This window comes from Callionymus lyra, chromosome 12, assembly GCF_982586985.1.
Source record: "Callionymus lyra chromosome 12, fCalLyr1.hap1.1, whole genome shotgun sequence".
Classification (NCBI taxonomy): Eukaryota; Metazoa; Chordata; class Actinopteri; order Syngnathiformes; family Callionymidae; genus Callionymus; species Callionymus lyra.
The window spans coordinates 23,382,857-23,403,843 of NC_141829.1; the positions used below are offsets into that span (position 1 = coordinate 23,382,857).

General features: G+C 38.9%; 4 protein-coding genes across 5 annotated transcripts in view; 1 reads left to right on the top strand and 3 right to left on the bottom strand.

Moving 5' to 3' along the window:
* Positions 1-1,009: 1,009 nt before the first annotated feature.
* On the bottom strand, positions 1,010-2,422 carry LOC148068722 (claudin-10-like). The gene is made up of 5 exons (XM_087803817.1): positions 2,160-2,422; positions 1,823-1,984; positions 1,566-1,647; positions 1,396-1,503; positions 1,010-1,321 (listed from the first exon to the last, which is right to left on the bottom strand). Exons 1-5 carry the CDS (start codon positions 2,389-2,391, stop codon positions 1,126-1,128), a joined length of 780 nt encoding a protein of 259 aa, XP_087659943.1. The 5' UTR covers positions 2,392-2,422; the 3' UTR covers positions 1,010-1,125.
* A 579-nt stretch (positions 2,423-3,001) lies between these two features.
* Positions 3,002-5,543, bottom strand: LOC148068723 (claudin-10-like). The gene is made up of 5 exons (XM_087803816.1): positions 5,248-5,543; positions 4,198-4,359; positions 4,031-4,118; positions 3,398-3,505; positions 3,002-3,323 (listed from the first exon to the last, which is right to left on the bottom strand). The coding sequence occupies exons 1-5, from the start codon at positions 5,477-5,479 to the stop codon at positions 3,128-3,130; spliced, it is 786 nt and encodes a 261-aa protein (XP_087659942.1). The 5' UTR covers positions 5,480-5,543; the 3' UTR covers positions 3,002-3,127.
* A 2,254-nt stretch (positions 5,544-7,797) lies between these two features.
* Positions 7,798-12,668, bottom strand: LOC148068724 (claudin-10-like). 2 transcript variants are annotated; one of them, XM_087803818.1, is made up of 5 exons: positions 12,430-12,668; positions 9,448-9,609; positions 8,832-8,913; positions 8,665-8,769; positions 7,798-8,603 (listed from the first exon to the last, which is right to left on the bottom strand). In XM_087803818.1, the coding sequence occupies exons 1-5, from the start codon at positions 12,641-12,643 to the stop codon at positions 8,453-8,455; spliced, it is 714 nt and encodes a 237-aa protein (XP_087659944.1). In that variant the 5' UTR covers positions 12,644-12,668; the 3' UTR covers positions 7,798-8,452. The 2 variants fall into 2 exon arrangements, with proteins under 2 accessions (XP_087659944.1, XP_087659945.1); XM_087803819.1 differs by lacking the exon at positions 12,430-12,668 and adding an exon at positions 10,027-10,339.
* Positions 12,669-13,615: 947 nt separating this feature from the next.
* The window catches only part of LOC148068725 (ATP-binding cassette sub-family C member 4-like), a 37,401-nt gene continuing 30,029 nt past the window's right edge, over positions 13,616-20,987 (top strand). Inside the window, exons 1-14 of the mRNA XM_087803810.1 lie at positions 13,616-14,121; positions 14,424-14,534; positions 15,301-15,421; positions 15,494-15,712; positions 15,774-15,863; positions 15,923-16,086; positions 16,174-16,299; positions 17,925-18,174; positions 18,249-18,356; positions 18,427-18,516; positions 19,750-19,941; positions 20,009-20,103; positions 20,164-20,250; positions 20,313-20,409. Of these exons, the coding sequence (XP_087659936.1) occupies positions 14,048-14,121; positions 14,424-14,534; positions 15,301-15,421; positions 15,494-15,712; positions 15,774-15,863; positions 15,923-16,086; positions 16,174-16,299; positions 17,925-18,174; positions 18,249-18,356; positions 18,427-18,516; positions 19,750-19,941; positions 20,009-20,103; positions 20,164-20,250; positions 20,313-20,409 (1,824 nt within the window). The 5' untranslated portion in view covers positions 13,616-14,047. The remainder of the gene's footprint in view (positions 14,122-14,423; positions 14,535-15,300; positions 15,422-15,493; positions 15,713-15,773; positions 15,864-15,922; positions 16,087-16,173; positions 16,300-17,924; positions 18,175-18,248; positions 18,357-18,426; positions 18,517-19,749; positions 19,942-20,008; positions 20,104-20,163; positions 20,251-20,312; positions 20,410-20,987) is intronic.

A 20,987-nucleotide genomic window follows, 5' to 3' on the forward strand; every position in this document is an offset into this window, starting at 1 on the left:
GGATACGATTTAAAATATAAATATAAACGCAGTTTCAATGGAGTTTATTCACATTATTGTTGTTGGACGATGAGTCATAAATGTTGTATGTTTGCGTCATATGTTGTGTCAGCACGCTGAAGATTCGGGTTGTTCCTGCTTTATGTTGTTCTTAGTGTTCTCTTTATTACTCTACGAGGGAATAAAAAAAGTTCAGGAAAGTAGTTCCTCGCAGCGCACCTCAATAAAGCACTATAACACACTAAATAACATGATTTTTTATGGCCAGTGCTGTAAACACTACACTGGAATTTGTTTTGATGGTATTATAGAATATACAAATAGAATAACACGAATTAAATGAAAATAAATGGAATAAATAATGAATACAAATTAAAAAAAACAAACACATTACATTCATTTCGTTATGCGTTTTAATGCGTATAACAACTATTTACACTAGGCCACAGTCAACCCAAAATTTCTATAGGGGGCGCTATCACAATGTCTACCAACTTACATTGTGCTTTTGTTTGTAAAATGTTGTGTGTGTTAGTGGAATAATCGATATCATTGGACATTATCACGTTTCTTTGTTTTCACCAGCAACTGTTGAATGAATAAAAATCTATTCCTTCCACATTAATTGTTTTGATCAAGATTATGTCCGTGAAAAAAAGCCTTTTAAAAAGCATTATTGCTATTGAATATGTTCTTTTACGTAGAACAAATCCCTTCAACATCCTGCAGTTTCTCATATCACAGTTTCGACTTTTATGAAAACAACAGTTGGCATCATTCAAACCCCTACAGGAGCCAAGGCTTTTTTCTTTCGGTTGTTTCAAAGGCTCTTACAAAAAAGTGTTATGTACAATGAAGGGCAAAATAAAAAATGTATTAGCAGCTAAATGTAGCTTTAACAATGCTAGCTGTGGATAAAGAGATAGTAGGCCCGATTTGGCCCCCAAATGTTGTAGTGAGAGAATGCTGAAGTTCACATTAGTAAACTTACTGAAAGTCTGCTTCTCAATTGAAACTGTTCAAAATTTATCACTTTATTGACACAAAATCATGTATTTACAATCCCAAAACATCAGTAGATGCGTGTCTGACAGATCAGCTCCTGGGTTTTCCTCCAAACTGTAATCATACGTAGGAGTAAGTTGACGCGGTCCTGGTGATGCTGCTGATCCCAGAGATGGTTGACGTCGTCCCGCTGACGGTGTTTGACTTGCGGCTCTCGCTCCTCTCTGTGGCAGAAGGAGAGACGAGGCTCTTCTGTGTGGGGGCCACTGTGTAGGCAGCAGGGACCTGGTAGGCCGGGTATCTTTCTCGTTTCGAACTGAGAGGTGAAGGTTTAAGGTTAAAGAGCATGGTTCAAGTAATCTTTCAATTAAGCAATACTTTGGGACTCACGTTGAACGGCAGCCTTCCCTCCCGGCAAATATGCTGAGAATGAGTCCCCCCACGACAAGCAGCGTGGACCCGCCCCAGCCGATGAACACACCCACTCCTATTTCAAACCTGGTGGAAAATGCAAATAAATGAGCTCTAATGTTACCGTGTAAGCTAGAAAATAAACTCACTTCTGCTCTCTGAAATTTTGGTCCTGGAATTCAGATCTGATTTTGTTCCCAAAAAATGAGAAGGAAACCATTGAGCACATTCCTTAGTGGGACACACAATAATATACAATTTAATGGCATTCTTATTAAATCTTGATTCAGTATAAAAAATCCCCCCCTATTAGCATCGGTTCTTCTTGAAAAGCATTGCCTTCCCAACCTTTTTGTTCTACTGTAAATATAACACATCCTCCCCTCACACTCATAGATCGTCTCACCTCCTATCAAGTAGTTCATCCCGCCGGCGAACGTGACTCGGGCATTGGCGATTTCCGACCCACCGAGCTTTGTGCACTTCATGCCCACCAGCACCAGGATGGAGCCAAAAAAAGCCAAAATGATGGCGATGATGATCAGAGCGCGGCACATGTGGATGTCCCCTGTTCAGAGTCCAGCACATAGCCGAATAAATATAGTATTTAGGCATAAAAATGTTCTGTGATATTTCTAGCAACTCCCCTATTTATAATTGCTGTTGAGGTGGAGAATATTCTCACATAATAATAAACCAGCAATGAACAAAGAAAATCACAATTACAGTTATGTTCAACTCACAGTTGAGCGCCAGCAAGGATGGGATCCCTTTGCAATCGGAGACTCCAGTGGAATCGGAGATACAGTCCTTCCATAGGTTGGAGAAGTAGTTTGAAGTGGTCAGAACGATGCTGCCCACCTCGGACCAGGTCCAGATCTCAGTGGGCATCGTGGAGCAGACCAGGATCCAGCCGGCCACACAAATCACGAAGCAGCCGATCTCCATGTACATCACCACGGTGCGGTAGCCCATCTTTGCCTCTCTAGGCTGGAGCTCCAGGGCGTCTGGTCACACGTCCTGAAGTGAGGTTCAGCTTGGTGATGCTGCTTGTGTTGACCAATAACATCCATTGTTTTTGCTCAAAACACTGGCATGCCTTCAGTGTTCATGACACAAGCCAACCAGATCAGGTTCTGTTTGTTTCTTCTCACAGTGAATGAGGGCAGGGGACTCAACATTAAACACTCCCTGTAAGTACACCGATGATACGATGAGTTTTCTATGTGGTTTCTGAGGTGTAGGATTTTCCAATAGTTTGTTTCCAATTGAGTTATTGCAGTCAAAGCCTCTGTTTCCTTGGGTATTCCTCGAGGAATGCTTTAGGCTTTCTGGGTCGAGGGATGTATATTCCTTTTAACTAAGAGTTCTGCCGCTGTGAACTTCAGAGAAGCTGAGTACAATATGAGGATACTAATACTACTAATTTAATTTCTACTTTGACCTTGACCTCAAGAGGGTTTGCATGGGCCGTATTTGGCCCAAATAACTAACAAGTGCTATTGTGTACAAACATTTTCAAAAGGAATACATTGTGATAGTACTTTTTTACACGATTTAAGATCAGAAGACTTTGGTACAAAAGTTTTATTATATGGGAGTAAACAGACGACATGATCAATTCAATCATTTCAAAAGAGCAAAAAGTGGATTGGTGCACAGCATCACATGTCTCTAACCTTAACATGGGATGTAACAAACACACAGGGAGTCAGACAAAAGCGTCTCTTTCAGATATCTTTGCTGGCGAGGTGAGAGAAAGCTTGGAAATCCTGGAGCTGCTGGATCTTTTGGAATCCATGTAATAGTCGTACTGCCTAGAGGATCTGTAGTAGCCAGAGTACAAGGGTCTTCCTCTGGTGCGAGGGGACATGTATGTGCGTGTTCCATAGGCGTAGACAACTTTACTGTGAAAACATACTCGTATGAATCATGATGCAATTTGAGTTAGGAAGAAGCAGAGCGTGTGAATGATTTATACCTTTTAGGGATGACAACTCGATAGACAGTGATGGCGTACATAATCGCGCCGAGATAGATGAGGAAACACCCGACAATTCCAAGGAAGATGGGAGGTCCAAGATCATACCTTTTGAAAGTATTAGAATTAGTTTAGACAAGTACATGTTGAACGTGAGCCATGCAAAGTGAGGTTCAGCCAACAGAATAGCAACGGACTTTAGGCAAGTGTTGATCAATGGGGACAAAAATTTAAAACTTGAAACAGTTAATGGCCAAAGGGGACTCTGGAAAGGATGTTTCCCCAACAGTATTGATTATGCCATTCACTTCCAATTTTCCGGGGCACTGCTATAACACCACACCTTCATGAAACCTAGTTGATACTCATATGTCTTCTATAAGGAGATACTCTCCTGGGGTGATTTGGAAATTTGGTCAATTACTGCCTTTTTTGCCCAAGTATGCCTTGTCCTTCTCTATATTCTGTGTATGCATTACTTTACCATCATCTCCTTTTGTTTCTGGCCGAGATCTCTTGTGCATTCCCCATTTTAATTTGGGCTTCCCTTTTGTTCACTCATGAAGTTGAGCAGTAATGAAAAACTCTACAACCAAAATTAAATGGATTAAACTATGTGTGTTTTACTTGTACCTTAAAAGTCCCGGTGCAAGATTCTGAGAAAACGCATTTCTGGCCACTCTGTTGATGTATAAGCAGTAGCCAGCGATGTCTGCGATCCCTGAGTGGTTTCGTTGAGAGTGAAAGTCAATGAGGGCAAAACATTTTTGACATTTGTACAAAGAGTTTCGTTTGCTTACCTCCAGCAACATGAAAGACAGCTCCTGCGAACAGCAGCCTGTCCTTGGTTTGTTCCCCACCGCCGATGAAGGTACACTCCATCCCCAAGAAGCAGAAGACGACAGCGAAAAAGCCAAAAGTCAAGCCGCACATTAGCAAACCTCGCACACCCTGGACGAACGCTGGAAGAGAGAGACATGTATCGCTGCTTATTGGAGGTCGTCCATTTCTTTCCACTGTCTCTTGCAAAAAAAACCCAGCAAGAAAGGAGACAGCTTAACTTGACAAAGTTTGGTGTCTTACTCTCAACCTTCATTTTTACTTTTAGCCTTTCCTAAACTTAGATTTACGAGAGGGAAATAATTACAAAATGTTCTGTTATTAGATGAAGAGGAGCCCTTAGGATAATAATGAACTTTTATGGGAATTATTTTGATTTGAGTTGTTCATACGACCAAACTATCTTTCCCACTATGTATTTAAAATGAACATTCATTAGGTAGAAGCCATTTTTAAGACACTCACATTATGTATCACATTATGAAAGACATGTATCCGATTTAATTTTATCTTTTAGGGGAGGCTGTGACTGCGAATCAGTTCATCAGTTCCAACCTGTACAAGGATCTCCATTTTAGACATAATTGCTGAATGTTTTATCGTCATTTGATGTTAAAAATTAAATAGAATTTTAACTATTATGAAAATATACGAAGATACAAATTGTTACAGGTTGGTAAATCGTGTGTTTGAGGTGGCCAGAACATGTTCGTGTTATGGGGTGGTATGTTAAAAAAAGATGAAAGATGAATTCTCAAATAGTAAAACATTATTTAAATTTAAAAAAAGATAGGATCAAGAGCTATTACTCGAAAAATTAAATGAACAATTCCTTAGTTTAAAGTTAGTCACCTGCTAGTTATTTTAATGCCTTTCTAGACTTGTTGTAGATAGTAGTTTAATAACAATAACATTAAATACACTTAGACTTATAATGTTTATATTCATTTTCCAGAACTCATTAAATGGACCGGACACAAGAAGTTTCACCAAATGTCCTGAATACTCACGAGTGACGCTCCAGAGCACAGGGAAGTCCCGGCAGTTGGTGACGGCAGTGGAGTCGGTGAAACAGTCCTTCCAGAGGTTGGACCAGTACCAGGCCACCTTGATGATGAACGATCCTCCCTGGCCTCCTAGTTGGCTGATCCTCCAGAAGTCCATAGCCATGGTGCAGAGGATGAACAGCCATCCCAGCGAAGTGATCAAAAAGCCGAACACCTGAACCAGTCTTTTATTCATGTTGTACGAGTCTTTCTGCGATCACTGTCAGTGTTGAGTTGCTCCTCAGTCCATATCAGCAGGAGTCCAGTGTTTGTGTGGGTTTGGCCGGCGCTGTGTCAGTGTTTGGTGTAAACACAGAGGAGTGTGCCACCATCACCACTCCCATCCAGTCTTCCTCTGGGTTCTACTAGCTAGTAGAGACCCACCCCTACCACCAAATATGGGTCTGTATGAAAACTTTGATGTAAATGATGGTAATACGATCAATATGTGACAAATAACTCTTAATAAACCATATCTTTATTTACATTAGCTACCAGCACTACCATTACAATATAAATAAGAAACAATAAAGAAGCGTTTAAGGAATTTAAAATGATGTGTAGCATGTGCAAGTCAAGGATTAGTTTACAGAGAGGGACCGAGTGGATATGACATATGCAAAGCAAGTGCGGCTTGAACTGTGTTTTCGAGTTGAGAAAGTGAATTTATTTGAGTAAGAAAATGAGTTGTGTTGTTTCACAAGACCTACCACAGCAGCTGCAAACACACTTAAAAGTGACCTTTCAACAAGGTCACTTTTAAGTGTGAGCAATTTCAATGACTAAAAACCCCAAAAGAATACCTAGAAAATCCCCAACACGTAACAGTAAAGTGACAAGGATAGTCCAGTGAGGAGAGAGATGCAGTACTAGCTCCCTCTAGTGGAGAACAGGGTAACACATCCTCGTTTCATTGTATTCACGATCACTCAAACAAACATATCAGTCAATAAGTGAAAACACAAATTATGAAAAAAATATTAAAATTGATAAAATTAATGCGCATGGAAGTAGATCAGTGACATCAGAATATTGAACGGTTGATCTTTTTTTCTTGAAAAAATTGAAAAAAAAATTCGAACGTTTTATAAAATGAATTACATTTTTTATCAAGACATAGAGTTTGATATTTTCTTCTTTTCCTTTTGGCTGCTCCCTTCAGGGGTCGCCTTAGTGAATCAACCTCCTCCATCTAACCCTGTTCTCTGTATCCCCCTCTCTCACACCAACCAACTTCATGTCCTCTTTCACTCCATCCATAAACCTTCTCTTCGGTCTTCCTCTAGACCTCCTGCCTGGCAGTTCCAACCCCAGCATCCTTCTACCGATATACTCACTATACCTCCTCTGTACATGACCAAACCATCTCATTCTGGCATCTCTGATCTTATCTCCAAAACATGTTCCTCTGATCAACTCATTCCCAATCCTATCCATCTTCGTCACTCCAGCTCTGATACCTCCAGCTCTGCTTCCTGCCTTTTATCCTCAGTGCCACTGTCTCTAAAACATACAGCATGGCTGTATATTGTCTTGTATATCTTTCCTTTCATTCTGGCTGATACTCTTTTATCACACATTACCCCTGACTCTTTTCACCACACATTCCACCCAGCTTGAACACGTTTGATATTTTAATTGGAATATTTAAAAAATAAATATTAGATTATAAGATATATAGATTATTTTTATTTATTTATTATAAAAAAAAAACAGTGCTAACAGACAAAACCAAAAGAGTATCGAGCTACCTGATCGTACTTCCAATCATGGACGCATTGATGATCAGGTGAGTGCATCGAATCACTGCCACGTCAATTAAGGTATTTCTGGGGTCTTAAAAATCTTACACGACATCTCACGTTCACTCACTGGTCTCTGATGTCAAAAGATTCAAGCAGGAACTGTGTTGTACACGTGTTAGCTGAGAGACCCATCCACTAAATCTTTTTAGCCCACTCACTTTATGAGTGATGTGTTTGTGGTATCACTTGTGTTGTCTCAGGGCTCAAGGTGAACGACCTCCGCCACTGTATATGTATTTATGGCAGCCAAGTAAAAAGGTTGTTAGATTCAAGGTATGATATGTTAAAGCACAACCGTCTACTTACGTCTTTTTAGAGGAAGTACTAAGTGAGTAATGGTTATTTGTGCAACAAACAAGGGGTCGAAGATTCTGATGTTATCCCGTGTGCATTGACATTTGGTTATTTCATTATGTTTTCATTCGTGGCCTTTTAAATTCATAACTTTAAATTTGAAGCCCTTTTAATTCAATATAAAATGTAATAATAGAGCCGCCAGACAATAAGCTGCGCCCCTCACCAAAGTAGGCGTACAAAAAAAATGGACCAGGCACCTGCAGAAAAATCCTGAGAGTCCACCTGCTTCAAGCTCTGCTTTTCTTTCTCAAAAGATGCTTTACATATACAAATTACTTACTTACTCATTTACTTTCTACATGACTGAAGACGCGACACTGATCCATCAGTTGTCAACAAGAACCCACAGTACTTGATCTCCACCTGAACTTTATTTGCAGTAGATATTTATGTAAAAACACTAACTTGCAATAAACATATACAAACATTGACATTACCGTGAGAGTACAAAGTGATAAAAAATACACAGAAAAGGTGTAAAACAGGCATATCCAAAGTCAGGGTCGGGGGCCATTTGCAGCCCTTGAATACATCTAATGTGGCCCATGGCCTCCATTGTATTATTCAAAACATCATACTGTGTCACAGAACCTTTTCATGACAAGATCACAACAAAGTAGAGCTCGATATTGATGCTAATGCATAAATACCTCACATGTCGGTCCTCCCTGAAAAGGTTATCAATGTAGATTAAACTTGCTAAAGATAGAAGAGCTTTTATTTGAACTTCTGAATGAAATAACTCTTGATGGAAAATTCCATTTCATTCAAATTGTACCCTGCCCGGAATATAATAAATAAAATCATCATATTTAAGAGAATTTATAGTTTGTAGGGACAAAGGCAGACTTCAGGTTTCAGTCCATCCTTTCGTTAGGTATGGGCTGTAATTGCTCAAATGGGCGTGAATTGACCTGACCTTTCATCTGGCCCCTTGCCTGAGTGTCACGATGGTTTAACCACACCTGTTTAGTACATAGTTGAATGACAAACACTGGAGCGCATTCTTATACGTATGCATTCTTATCAAAGTGCGGAGCCCTGGAGGCGTTGCTGTAGTCCGGAGGAGGCCTCTGGCCATTTGGTTTTGGATGTCCTCTGTGGTACGAGGAGATGTGAGAAGGTGAAGCAGCACCTCTGTAGATGTAGTTCACGCGACTGTTGAGGAAAAGGTTGTTAGCTCTGAGGTATGATGTGATCAAGCGCAGTCTCTACATACGTCTTTGTAGAGGAGCAGGAGATAGAAAAGCAGAGCATGATTCCTCCAAGGATGCAGAGGACCGAGCCGGCCCAGCCGATGAAGAGCGCCGCTCCCAACTCATACCTGTAGAAATAAGACGGTCAGTTTCATATGCTTCGGTGTTTACAATCGGAGGTGAGTCTTACTTCTGGGCCACAAACATCGGATCGAAAAAATCTGATGTTATCCGGTGTGCGTACAGAGAGCATGCCGAGAGTGAGCAGAGGCCTGGAAAGCAAAAAAACAGTATGTGATATAACAGGTAGACAGAAAGTAACATGTACATTACGATTACAGGAAACTTCTACCTTATAAAGTTAATGACAAAGCATCTATTTCTCAGAGCCCAACAGATGTCGTATGTCCTACCACTTATTCCCTTTTCAGAAGAATCAGAAGTCGTCTTTCTGTAAGGCGCTTTTGCCACTTACTAGTGATGGGTTATGTTTTTGTGTCTTCATTTAAAAAAAGCCACTAGATGGCGTTCTCTGGTGTATTATCTTTGGCTTTGCGCTACCTTTTACCCTGGAAACTGGGTTTAAGTGTCATCTAGTGTCTTTCAAACTGAATCATGATACAGCATCAGTTGCCATATCAGCCCCCTTTAACACATCACTATACCAAAATGACACTTTTTGGTCACCTAATTTTTAGGTACAAATATAATCACTAACTTAACGTCCTTGTCGAAGTTTAGGTAAAATAAATTGTCTCCCACATGGGTCAGAAATCAATACATTAAAGAGACAAACATTCACTTACCACTTAGAATAAAGTTTGCGCCAGCGAAGCATGCGATCTTAGCTTTACTGTTGTCTGTGCCACCAATTTTGGTGCATTTCATCCCGACTAGAGCGAAGGCGGTTCCAAAGAATCCCAGACAGACGGCTGCAATCATCAACCCTCTGCACGCTTGAATGTAACCTGCAAAAATGCAAATAGAAACAAAACAAAAAAAGGTCAACCCGGCTGGAGTGTTTGGCATTTGCAAGGTCAGTAAGTCATTGTCAAGTGACGGCTTAACAACCAAACCATGGAAAACAATTTGTCAGGAGAGCCAGAAATTAATTTGCTTCGTGTAAGTTTACGGTTCTTTTGAGTGAAAGGTGAGCGCATTACCTTGTGAGTTAACCTCTGAGAGAGTGGACCGTGACAGAAACCGCCTGAGGGTCCATTTAAATCTAATTTATTGCGGTCGAGCTGTGAACACCGGAGCTAAACATTGACACCTTCAAAGTAAGGACTCAAGTAACGACTTTCACTTCCAAATTAAGATCCACATAATCACTCATTTAAATCAACAATGAAACAGAAAGAATTCAGAAAGAATCAAACGCTGACCATCCAACGCCAGCATCGAGGGAAAGTCCTTGCAGTTTGAGACCCCCGTTGAGTCGGTCACACAGGTCTTCCACAGGTTAGACCAGTAGGTTGCGGTCGTGATGACCGTCCCGTCAAGAGAAGACACCTTCCAGTAGTCCGTGGGTATGGTGGAGGACACCAGCACCCATCCAGAGGTGGCTAAGATAAAGGCTAGTATCTGCTGAAACATTGTGCTCCAACCGCAGGGTCGACACGTTCGCGCAACTGTGGCTGTTAATTAAGTTGGTGGGACTGAAATAGATTAATGTTTCTACGGCTCCATGAAAATGTGGTCGGGCTCTGCTCGGGCGAGTTCAATGGATTGCAGGTGATGCTAATTTTCTTCGGACTTTGTGTTTCTGAAGGAGGGGTCTGGTCATGTGTCACACTTTGGCAAGTTAAAGACCAAATCTAATGTTAAATCTTTGAAGAAAAACAAGCAACTCTGGTTACTCTTTAAACTGTATCTGATTCCATGACACTGTGTTTACTCTCAATGACATTGAGTTTCACTGTCCTTTATGGGTTTTGATTGTTCCATATAGTGAGCTTCAAGTCACAGAATGCAGTTTTCAGATCACAGTAGGTGGCAGTTAAAAATGATCAGGTTTTATTCAAATAGTTGTGAGAAATCTTTAAGAGAATCTAGTTGGCGACAAGACACTGTTTCATGAGGCGTCATAATCATTAGTAGGTCATTTTCAGAATTCAGTGGATGGCAAAAATAATGTGAGGTATTGTAGAAATGACCAAATATTATAGATAAGAGAGTGTCATATTTCTGCCTCAGAAATGTTAGATGAAACCTCATCTGTCTATCAGTCTCATTCAGATCAGAATCAAAAAGCAGCCCATATTCCATACTTGCATATGTCATACATGTTTCCGGGAGCTTATGATCGAGACCTTTTATGTTTACCTTTTTAATCACCAGGTACGCTTAGGAAGTAAAATATGATAACTTGGTTATGTCTGACGGTGATAAAAGATGACAAAAAGAAGGAAAGATAGATGGTAAGAGTATTTTTTGCAAATCTTTTCCAGAATTTAAATCTTTTTTGGATTTTAAAAATGGCAATTAAAACAATGGACGATGATGTTTGCTGATGACTCAAAGTTTTTAAGAAGCAGTTCAGAAGGGGAGTGAAAGTCAGTAGTAGCAGGAAAGGTGGAGAAATAGGTCAAACAGGGATATTTAAAGCAGCAATATGTAAAATGTTTGTTTTTACATTTGCTGTGATGATTGGTTTGGTAAAGTTTGAAGACCTATGACTCATGTATTAAAACTGTGAGTATGTGATTTAAACATGAGTATTTTTTAATTACCAGTAAGATAAAACAAGAAACGGGCCCACTTCTTATAATTTATTGCCACATTTAACACACAAATATTTACATATTCAGCCCAAAGCATCTTAGACTGGTGTCACAATAAAGAAAGAAAAAAACATATGTGGTTGTCTTGATACTTCCTTTCTGGTGTTAACAAAGTGTTAACCCAGGGGTGTTGTGTGTGTTTAATGTCACCTGCTCTCGTCATAAATTACTCACAAGAAACTTTATTACTAATTAACAGCATCCTGTGTTTCATGACCAAAAAGTCCCTAATTATATCATCGGCAAATCTCTGGAGGTCACACTCGTGTATGAATGTTGGTGATATGATAACATTGTAGCGCCATCTAACGGTCTAACATCTTCAACGTTAAATAGATAATAATCGATATTATTTCAGGAAATAAATATTTTAAAAAAAATCTTGATTTTTCTAAAGATCTACGTAAAGATATCATTTGATGGTACATACAAAATGTATATATTAAGTTTTACCTAAATAATATTCTTTTAAACATTAGAAACTCAATTTCACAAAATAAAAAATGGATGCATTATTAAAACCACATTTTAATTGTAATATATGTATCTCTAAACAGATGTATAGCTTGATTAGGAACAATCATGAAATATACTACATGATTAAACATTTAAAACTTTAACCTGCAACATTTTAAATAAATATAATTTAAAGAGGAATATTATTAACAATATTATACACTATTAGAAAACTATTAAAGATTATTTAAGATTCAATAATGACATTTAGCATTTCACATAATGTAGTAATTTCTATTTGTGAAAACATATCTTTTGACAAAGTAGGGCTCAGCAATGTCACCCCTTTAACAGAACACGTGTGCGATCCCTAATAAGAAATAGTACGTTCATATTTAGGTAGGTAAGTAAGTAAGTAAGTAAGTAAGTAATATTTATTTATATAGCGGGTAGTAGGTTTTTCAGTTTTTATTTGTTAATTGATTCTTGAAAAATTCATCGTGTCATTTATATCCATATACTCGCACACCTACGTTAATGTTCCCTTACCTTCTAGTGCGAAGATCGTGTGATGTGGTCGGCAATGCAGCGCTCCGATGGCGTTCCCGGCACAGTTGTTCCACAGGCCCTGAAGGATCCAAGTGGCCGTGATGACCGATGAGGCCCGACTGGTGGCCCTCCATTCGTTCGACACTGTGGCAGCAATGGTGGCTCCCAGTCCGCCCAGGCCCCCCAGGAAGGCCACGATCTGCAGGCCAGACATCAGATCCCGACGTTTAAGATAAAAGAGAAGGAATAAAAATCCATCCAGAAACGCCAATTACACTGAGGACATGTGTTTCACTGAGATCATTTACAGAGCGAACATCTCTCACGGTCAAGGATGAGCAGCGGTGAAATAGTCAAGGTGTAACGTGTGTGGTTAGTGATTACATCTTTGTTGTTTTAGAAAAAAAGAAAAGCCTTCTCAAAAACAAGACCAGGTATCGGTAATAAATCATCCTTCAGAGCTTTGGTCAAAGTCCATAAAGAAGTGCACTAATTGTTTCCAACAAAAAATGGAAGAAATCATTGACCGAAGTTTTGACTCAGAGAGGATGACTAAAAACTAAAAATGACGAGACCAACCTTGTTTTATTCAATTTATTTATGTATCTGAATGTCTGGTGCAACTAAAGGTACATTTGTCAGCACAAATATAGTGATAACATCCAAAATAGTTTCATTTAAGATTGGATATGTACACGTCCTTCATGTTTTCTTGATAGGGAAACCATGTAAGGTAAGGTAAGGTAAGGTAGAACTATATGTATACTTTCTGTTAGTTCTGTTATTCTAATGATACACACAGGAGTTACTACTCATACATTTTTAATCCAAGTATCCCAGCTTCTCGGTTAGGGGAGACACATATGAGCAAACCAGAAGAAGAGCCACAACGCAAAGGCCTTCTATAAATCTACAAAACATATGTTTAGAACATAAACACAACCCATACTTAAGAATGAATCGTGGTATGTGAAGTTGCTTTATATCAGAGCCTCAGAAAGCAGGTGCTATAAAAGGCTTTGATACTCGTACCAGAACCCTTTCCTATAAACCACATAAAAGGCCAGAATGTAGCTTAAAGAGGGAGTGTGCACAATAACAGTGATACGTGATAAGATAAAACAACCAAAACTGACAATTCCATGGATTCAGTAGATCTATGAGCCTGTGAAGCGTCATGAAATCAGCCAAACCACCCTTGAAACACTCAAACCCTTCTGTTTCCAAGCAATGCACCTGAAACATGCCCCGGACAGATGATACATCCATGTCCGGTGTGACTATTTGGTGCTGGAGGAGGGGTCCTCCACTTCGAGCCTGACACTTATAAAGCTGGCAGTTGAAGTCAGAAGTGAACGGATTAGTCGTCCCTTTCAAGATGGCCTACAAGCTCGGTGGCTCGTCTATCTTAAGAGAAGATGGTGTATGTTCCTACTTTAGCGAACAGAGGGCGGCATTATGTCACTCACCTTGAAGCAAATCTCCCATCATCCTCTCCTGGATTTGAGAGTGGATTGAGAGTTGACATTGATTGTGCCGTTGCTATGTGTGGTGTGTGTACTTCACCGAAACATCACCGCCGTGTCTGGAGAGGACGCGTTGCTCCACTGTTCAGGGCATGGAACCTTTGCACAAAGACGAGAAGGATAATCCGTTGGCCAGGGCTAATCTCTTCTCAAAGATTTTCTTCTGGTAAGGAAACCTTCCTGCAGTGAGTGCAGAGTTTGGCACCACGTGAATAGAGCGCTGTGTGCGACATGGTGGCTGTTTGTTGGATGTGATAAAAGGAGCATCCATACTTCAGTGAAAGCAACTTGGCAGCCAGTTAACCTGACAAGTTGTCAACGAGAATTAAAATTAGAAAACAGAAATGGACGCCTGTGTCAGTGTTTTTCATTCTGATTGGCTGCTGTAAAAAACCTCTTTGACAATCAAAGCTCAATATAGATGAATGTAAAGAAGGTTAATACTTCTTCATTTCTATTCACCCACAGTTGGCTGAATCCCTTGTTTAGGATTGGGTTCAAGAGGCGTTTGGAAGAAAATGACATGTACAAAGTGCTTCCGGAAGATGCTTCCGAGAGACTCGGGAAAGAGTTGCAATGGTAAGTCCATTTTTGTTCATGTATGTCGAACTCAATTCACAAAGCCATTGATCAATTATGCGTCCAAAGGAACATATTAAAATAGCTAAAATACACATGTATCGTTTTTAAACAATATACAGGCTCATGTACAGTAAGTTTGGGTTGGACTTTTCTCTCTCCAGGCGTGTTTCCAGGTCAACTTAAGAAACTTTAAGTATGAAATAAACGGAACGTCTCAATTGGCTCATTAAGAAGACAAAGTGGTTCCACTCTGAGGAGGTCATGAGCGGATATTTGAACTCTTCTTCTTTAGATGAGACTCAATTTCAAAGCAGACCCTTTCCAATGCTTTCTATTCAAGGCACCTTTTATTATTTTGCCGCTCCACACATGCAAGGACTGTGTTCCAGGCAGTGAATATTGGCATTCTATTGCAAAGGACAGGACTACATATACTGAAAAAGACCCTTGAATAGACATACACTTGGAGTGCTTAGTATCTTTCTTTATTTCTTCTTTGTAATAGTATGATGGATGAAATAGAAAGACAGATGGACGGGGAAACATGAATGGATTATTTTGGTCAATTTACCTGTGTATTTTTAAATGAGTACCTGAGTCTAAAAGGTCGTGTAGCTTATGAGGAATGACCCCCCTCTTTAACCTGCCGTCCACAGATGACTCTCTTGTGTTCAATCTGTCAGAAGCAAACTTCACTTTAAATGAAGACAAAGGGATTGGTAGGGTAGTGTGTAGGTGTTGTTTAATGGTGTGTTTCTTTAAGGTTCTGGACCCAGGAGATTGAGCTGGCGGCCAAAGATTCACGCTCACCACAACTGTCCAAAGCTCTTATATTGTGCTACTGGAGGTCCTACTTGCCTATTGGGGTTTTCATCTTTGCAGAGGTATGGCAGAATTTTTCTAAACACAACACACTCCAAGCACATAATAATCAATGTTTCCCATTCATCATGCAGGAGGTCATCCGGGTCATTCAACCACTTTTTCTCGGGAAGCTAATACGGTACTTTGAAGTTCATGATGTGGGCAGCAAAGTCACAGATGCCTATCTCTACGCTGCCGGAGTGTCCCTGTCCGCCGTCTCCATGGCACTCCTGCATCATATTTACTTCTTCCATGTGCAAAGAGCCGGCATGAAGATTCGAGTTGCCATGTGTCACATGATCTATCATAAGGTAAGAAACAAGAACATGAAATGCAAACATGTTCCATTTAAAAAAGCTTCTTTTTCCGTAGGGTCTGTGTCTGAACACGTCATCGCTAACACAAACCACGACTGGACAAATCGTAAATCTGTTATCCAACGACGTCATCAGGTTTGATGAGGTAACTGTCAAAATAAGATTATAGACTTCATCTCAGTCTAACAAACGTTCCTGTTACAGGTGACGTTGTACTTGCACTTTTTGTGGATCGGGCCCATCCAAGTAGCATCGGTGATAGCACTGCTGCTGTATGAAATCGGTGCCTCATGCCTGGCTGGAATGTCTCTTTTCCTTATCCTGCTGCCAGTGCAGACCATGTTTGGCCAAATGTTTTCCACTTTCAGGTCAGCCAGAACTACACAGAGCTAAAAAAAAACAACATTAATATCATTTTTCATTTTATTTTTAACCAATGTTGACATGTGTTTCAGGGCTCAGACTGCGATCTTAACAGACGAGAGGATACGTTTGATGAATGAGGTCATCTCAGGGATTCGCGTCATTAAGATGTCAGGCTGGGAGGAGCCTTTTGGTGCTTTAGTGGACAGTGTCCGGAGGTACAATACTAAATCTGCATTAAAGTTCTCTATTTTTTATTATTTAAAGAAGCAATTTCATAATCTTTTATTGGAACAAGCCACACACTTTATACATAGCAATGTTATTAAACCATACAAAAATAGATGAACATTCTATTAGTAAAATAAATTAGTTTACAAACAGAAATACCAGATTATCATCTGGGGAAAGGGGAAATAACCGTTGGACAAGGAAAAATAAATAGTTTTTTAATAAAGTAGGTAGATTTACAAGTGTATCAAACAGGTAGCAACTCAGCTAGGAGGATGTTATTACCAAATAAAAATACAGAAATCTATACAAAATAGGAATAACGCCTCTCTAATACCATATTTTCAACTATTAACTCAAGTAGCGGCTAGCAGCCTTTGTAAGTAACATTTCGGTTCGGCCTACTATTTGAGTCTGGGCACGAAAACAGTTTAAAAGTATTGAGTACTTGTAAGTTTATTAAGTGGCATGGGACAAGGTTCAGCCAATCAACGTCATCGTCATATAATAGCACAATCCGTTGGGATGAAAGTCAAATGTGTCTTTTGTGAATATAAATGTTTATGCCTGGTACAAAGTGTCTTTGTAATGATTAGTTGAAGTTGAATTCACACAAAAAGATTTTATTAAGACGTTAGCTTGTGATGTCATCACGTAGGCAGGGAGGAATGGTACTTACATAGTCAAAAGATTCGAAAACACAGTCAAGCAAAACAGCAAACAACGTTGTGTTATTAAAAAATAAGTTACCTCAGTGCTAACAATGTCAAACAAAAATGATGACATACATTACACAAGAATTAACTCACAGGTGTTTCGCAAGAGGCAACAAGAAGTCGCAAAAAGTCAAAGCGGACAAATGCTCAAACCAAACAGTGATAGCTGCTGATCAAGATATTAACAATAGAGTCTAATGACATAAGCTAATAGACTAGTGTTAGTGCTATTTGTTTAGACATACAGTCAAAGCTAGATACTGAGAGCTAATAACCTGGTCAATTTAGCTAACAAGTTGACATATGAGCAAAACATTACAAAAGCTAGCAAGCTAATAGTTCACACTAAGCCGTTAGAATACAGCCAACAGTTCAGTAATACACTGTAGAAGCTAACATATATTGCTAAGAGTTTACAAACATAGTTGACGTCTGTTAAAGAAGGCTAACAGGCTAGTCCGTCAAGCCAACAGTTTAAAGAAAGCAGACAGAAAAGCTAGTACATTTTTCTAGATTTCAGACTTGGTAACATCTCGAGATGTTATCTACTAAGTAGGCTAACATGGTAGAAAATAGTTCAGTCTTGCAAGGAATGCTTTGGGGCTTTAAGAAACGTTAAGCGATATTAATAGAGAGTTAAAAGTGTAGCAAAAAATGTTTATAAACTCAACTACTAATATATTAAAAAGGGATAACAAACAGCCCTAGACAGATACTTCAGTTGACACAACAGTGTTTTTGTTTCATGCATTTATTTTTATTATCAAGCAACTTTTATCTGTTAAGAAATGAGAATAAAATAAATTAAATGAATAAAACTAAACTCTCATTTATATAAATACTTTGTCTAAAGTATTCTTAAGTGTTTACTCTTACTCATATTTTTTTTGTTTTAGGTTAGAAATCTCCAAGATCATGAAGAGCTCCTATCTGCGAGGCCTGAACATGGCGTCTTTCTTCGTGGCCAGTAAAATCATCATCTTCATCACAGTGTGTGTTTACGTTTCTATTGGGAACCAATTGTCTGCGAGCAAAATGTTCGTGACGCTCTCGTTCTACGGGGCGGTCCGCTTCACCATCACGTTCTTCTTTCCTCTGGCTATTGAGAAGGTGTCTGAAGCTCTGGTCAGCATCCGCAGAATTCAAGTAAATACAGAACAGATCAGTCACAAATTAAAAAACAGTAAACAGTACATTTTGATGATATTTTTGTTAAATAGACATTTCTTCTCCTGGATGAAGTTTCACTGAGGCATCTTGGGATTCCTGAAGCAGATCCGAAAAACTGTTTACTGGTGGTCAGAGATTTAAAATGTTCCTGGGATATGGTGAGAACATTTTTCAGAAATTCTACTGAATGTTAAAATCTAAGTTTCATTGTTTGATTCTCGCCTGCAGAGGCATGAAGCAACTACCTTGAAGAATGTGTCCTTCACAGTGAAACCGGAGCAGCTCCTGGCAGTAATCGGCCAAGTCGGAGCTGGAAAGGTTTGTTTCCCTTTTGTTAAGATACCATTTGAGTAAAATGTTATTTGGGGAAGAAGGCAATTTCACTCAAACAATGGGTAGAAGGTTGCCAATTAAACTTATTTTTTCAATAGTACAACAAAAGCAAAAATAAATCAGTTTACACTGATTGTTATTCTAGGTGGTAAAACTTGTTTTTATTTGGTTTTCTAAAATGCAGAAGAAACTGTGAAATAAAATCAGATTTTTTAAAATGAAGACATTTCTAATGGTCTAAAAACAAGACCATTAGAAATGTGTTCTCTGCATAAATATACCATTTAAATCAATTGGTTCATCACATGTTAAAATAAAGACAACTAAAAAATACATTGTTTTTGGCAACTGTTAATGTTAAACAAAGTTTATTTTCACTCCCTGATTTCTAAATAAAGGTAAAATGGACAAATAAGGATCACACAATGGGTTTATTTCTAACAAAAATGATTAAAAATCTAAAAGAATAAAATAAAATAGAATTAAATGCTTTCGTACATGTTGGAGGCTAACATTCGCATAAAGCATCACATTAAAGACTCTGGTTGTCTGCTTAAAGCACAAACAAACACACTTTAATACTCTAATTATTAATTTACATTCATCTACATTATTTTTTCAGAATTAGAATCCAAATCCAAATCCCTTTTATTGCCATCATTATTGGATGGTTGCACGAATTAGGAATTTGCTCAAGAACTAGGTGCAACATTAAACTTAAAAAAATACACTTGAACTATTTAAAGAGTACAGAGTACAAATAGAAAAATGTGTAAATTATTTTATGTATGCTATATTAATGGTTAACATGTGGGATATATGCTTTTGAATGTTAATGATAGTCCCTCAAGGGAAACAAGTTAATTTTAATGTAGCGACTGGGGCTCAGTTGTCTTCGTCTTCATCGTCGTCCAAAAAACATCCAAATACCTCTGTGGTGCTTGTTTCTAACGTCCATCTTTTGAATTGTCAATGGTAATGGAAAAACTTAAATAAGTTCTGCCTATAACTCTGAAAATGAATTGATTACTACTGAATAAACCTCAAAAACCCTTAGTCGACATGAGGGTGAGTAGAAAATGAGTGAATTTTGTATTTTGTAACTATTACCTAAAGGGGCCACATAAAGTGCATTGGCGGCCTGAATTTGGTCCCTGGGTCTTGAGTTTGTTTGGCCCCTGGGTCTGTAAATGTGTAAGTGGTTTTCTTTTCTGCTAGTCATCACTTCTTTGCGCCATCCTGGGGGAGCTGAGCAACAAAAGTGGAGTGATAAAAGTCAAAGGAGAGCTCACCTACGCCTGCCAGCAGCCCTGGATTTTCTCCGGCACCATTCAAAGCAACATTCTTTTCGGCAAAGGCCTCGACCCTGACAAGTACGAGAGGGTCCTGCAAGCTTGTGCGCTGCAGAGGGTGAGAACCACATCTTCTTAAAAAGGTTTTCAAGTATTTCATTTTTTTTTTTAAACTGTCATCGTAGGACTTTGAGCTGCTGCAGGATGGCGACCTCACCTTTGTGGGAGACAGAGGAGCCAACCTTAGCGGCGGACAGAGGGCCAGGATCAGCTTAGCAAGGTAAGCAGTCTGACGGAACATAATAATGACAGCATGTGCTGAGAAAAAGGGTGTTTTCAGGGCGGTTTACCAGGATGCCGAAATCTACTTACTGGACGACCCTCTCAGTGCTGTGGATGCTGAGGTCGGCAGATACCTGCTGGAAGAGTGAGTGTTAGCATTGCTGCATCTCATGGGTTGAATGTAAACTAAAAGTAATTTTTCTTTAGGTGCATTTGTGGAGTTTTGAGGAAGAAACTTGTGGTTCTTGTTACTCACCAGCTGCAGTATTTGAAGTTTGCAGATCAAATCATGGTCCTGAAAGATGTGAGTTTGCAGTTCATGATGATCGTTAAATGAGACTGGTATAGTTTTGAGAAGGAAAAGACACTTTTAGTTCAATAATAGTAAGACATTCAGCCATATTCGCGTGTATTGCAACAGTTTGCACCTTAAAAAAAATCTACCTTTTTAAAAAAAAATAATAACCACTGACTTAGCAATGGTTAGTAATATTTGAAACTAGAATCTACTGAATTGATGTAATAATGAACTCAAGACTTTCAGAAATGTTGAACATTTGAACTCTTAACAAATGTATTCACTAGTTCACATATGCAAAACAGCAATATCACTCGACAACTAAGAATACCAATAAAATGTTGAAAGTATAACCACATGAAGAACTCAACTTATATCACTCATACAGCAATGCATGTTGGGAGCCCCAGTCAATGAATCACTAACATTTTGTCTTACAATAATACATTTTATCCTCAAATTTTTTGAGGTTGGAAAAGTAAAAAAGCAAAACGTGAAGCTTTTTTTAAATATTTAAATATAAATATTTACCTAGAACTAAGGCATTGAATTTCAGTTAAGTTAACTTTAAAATCAATGCATTT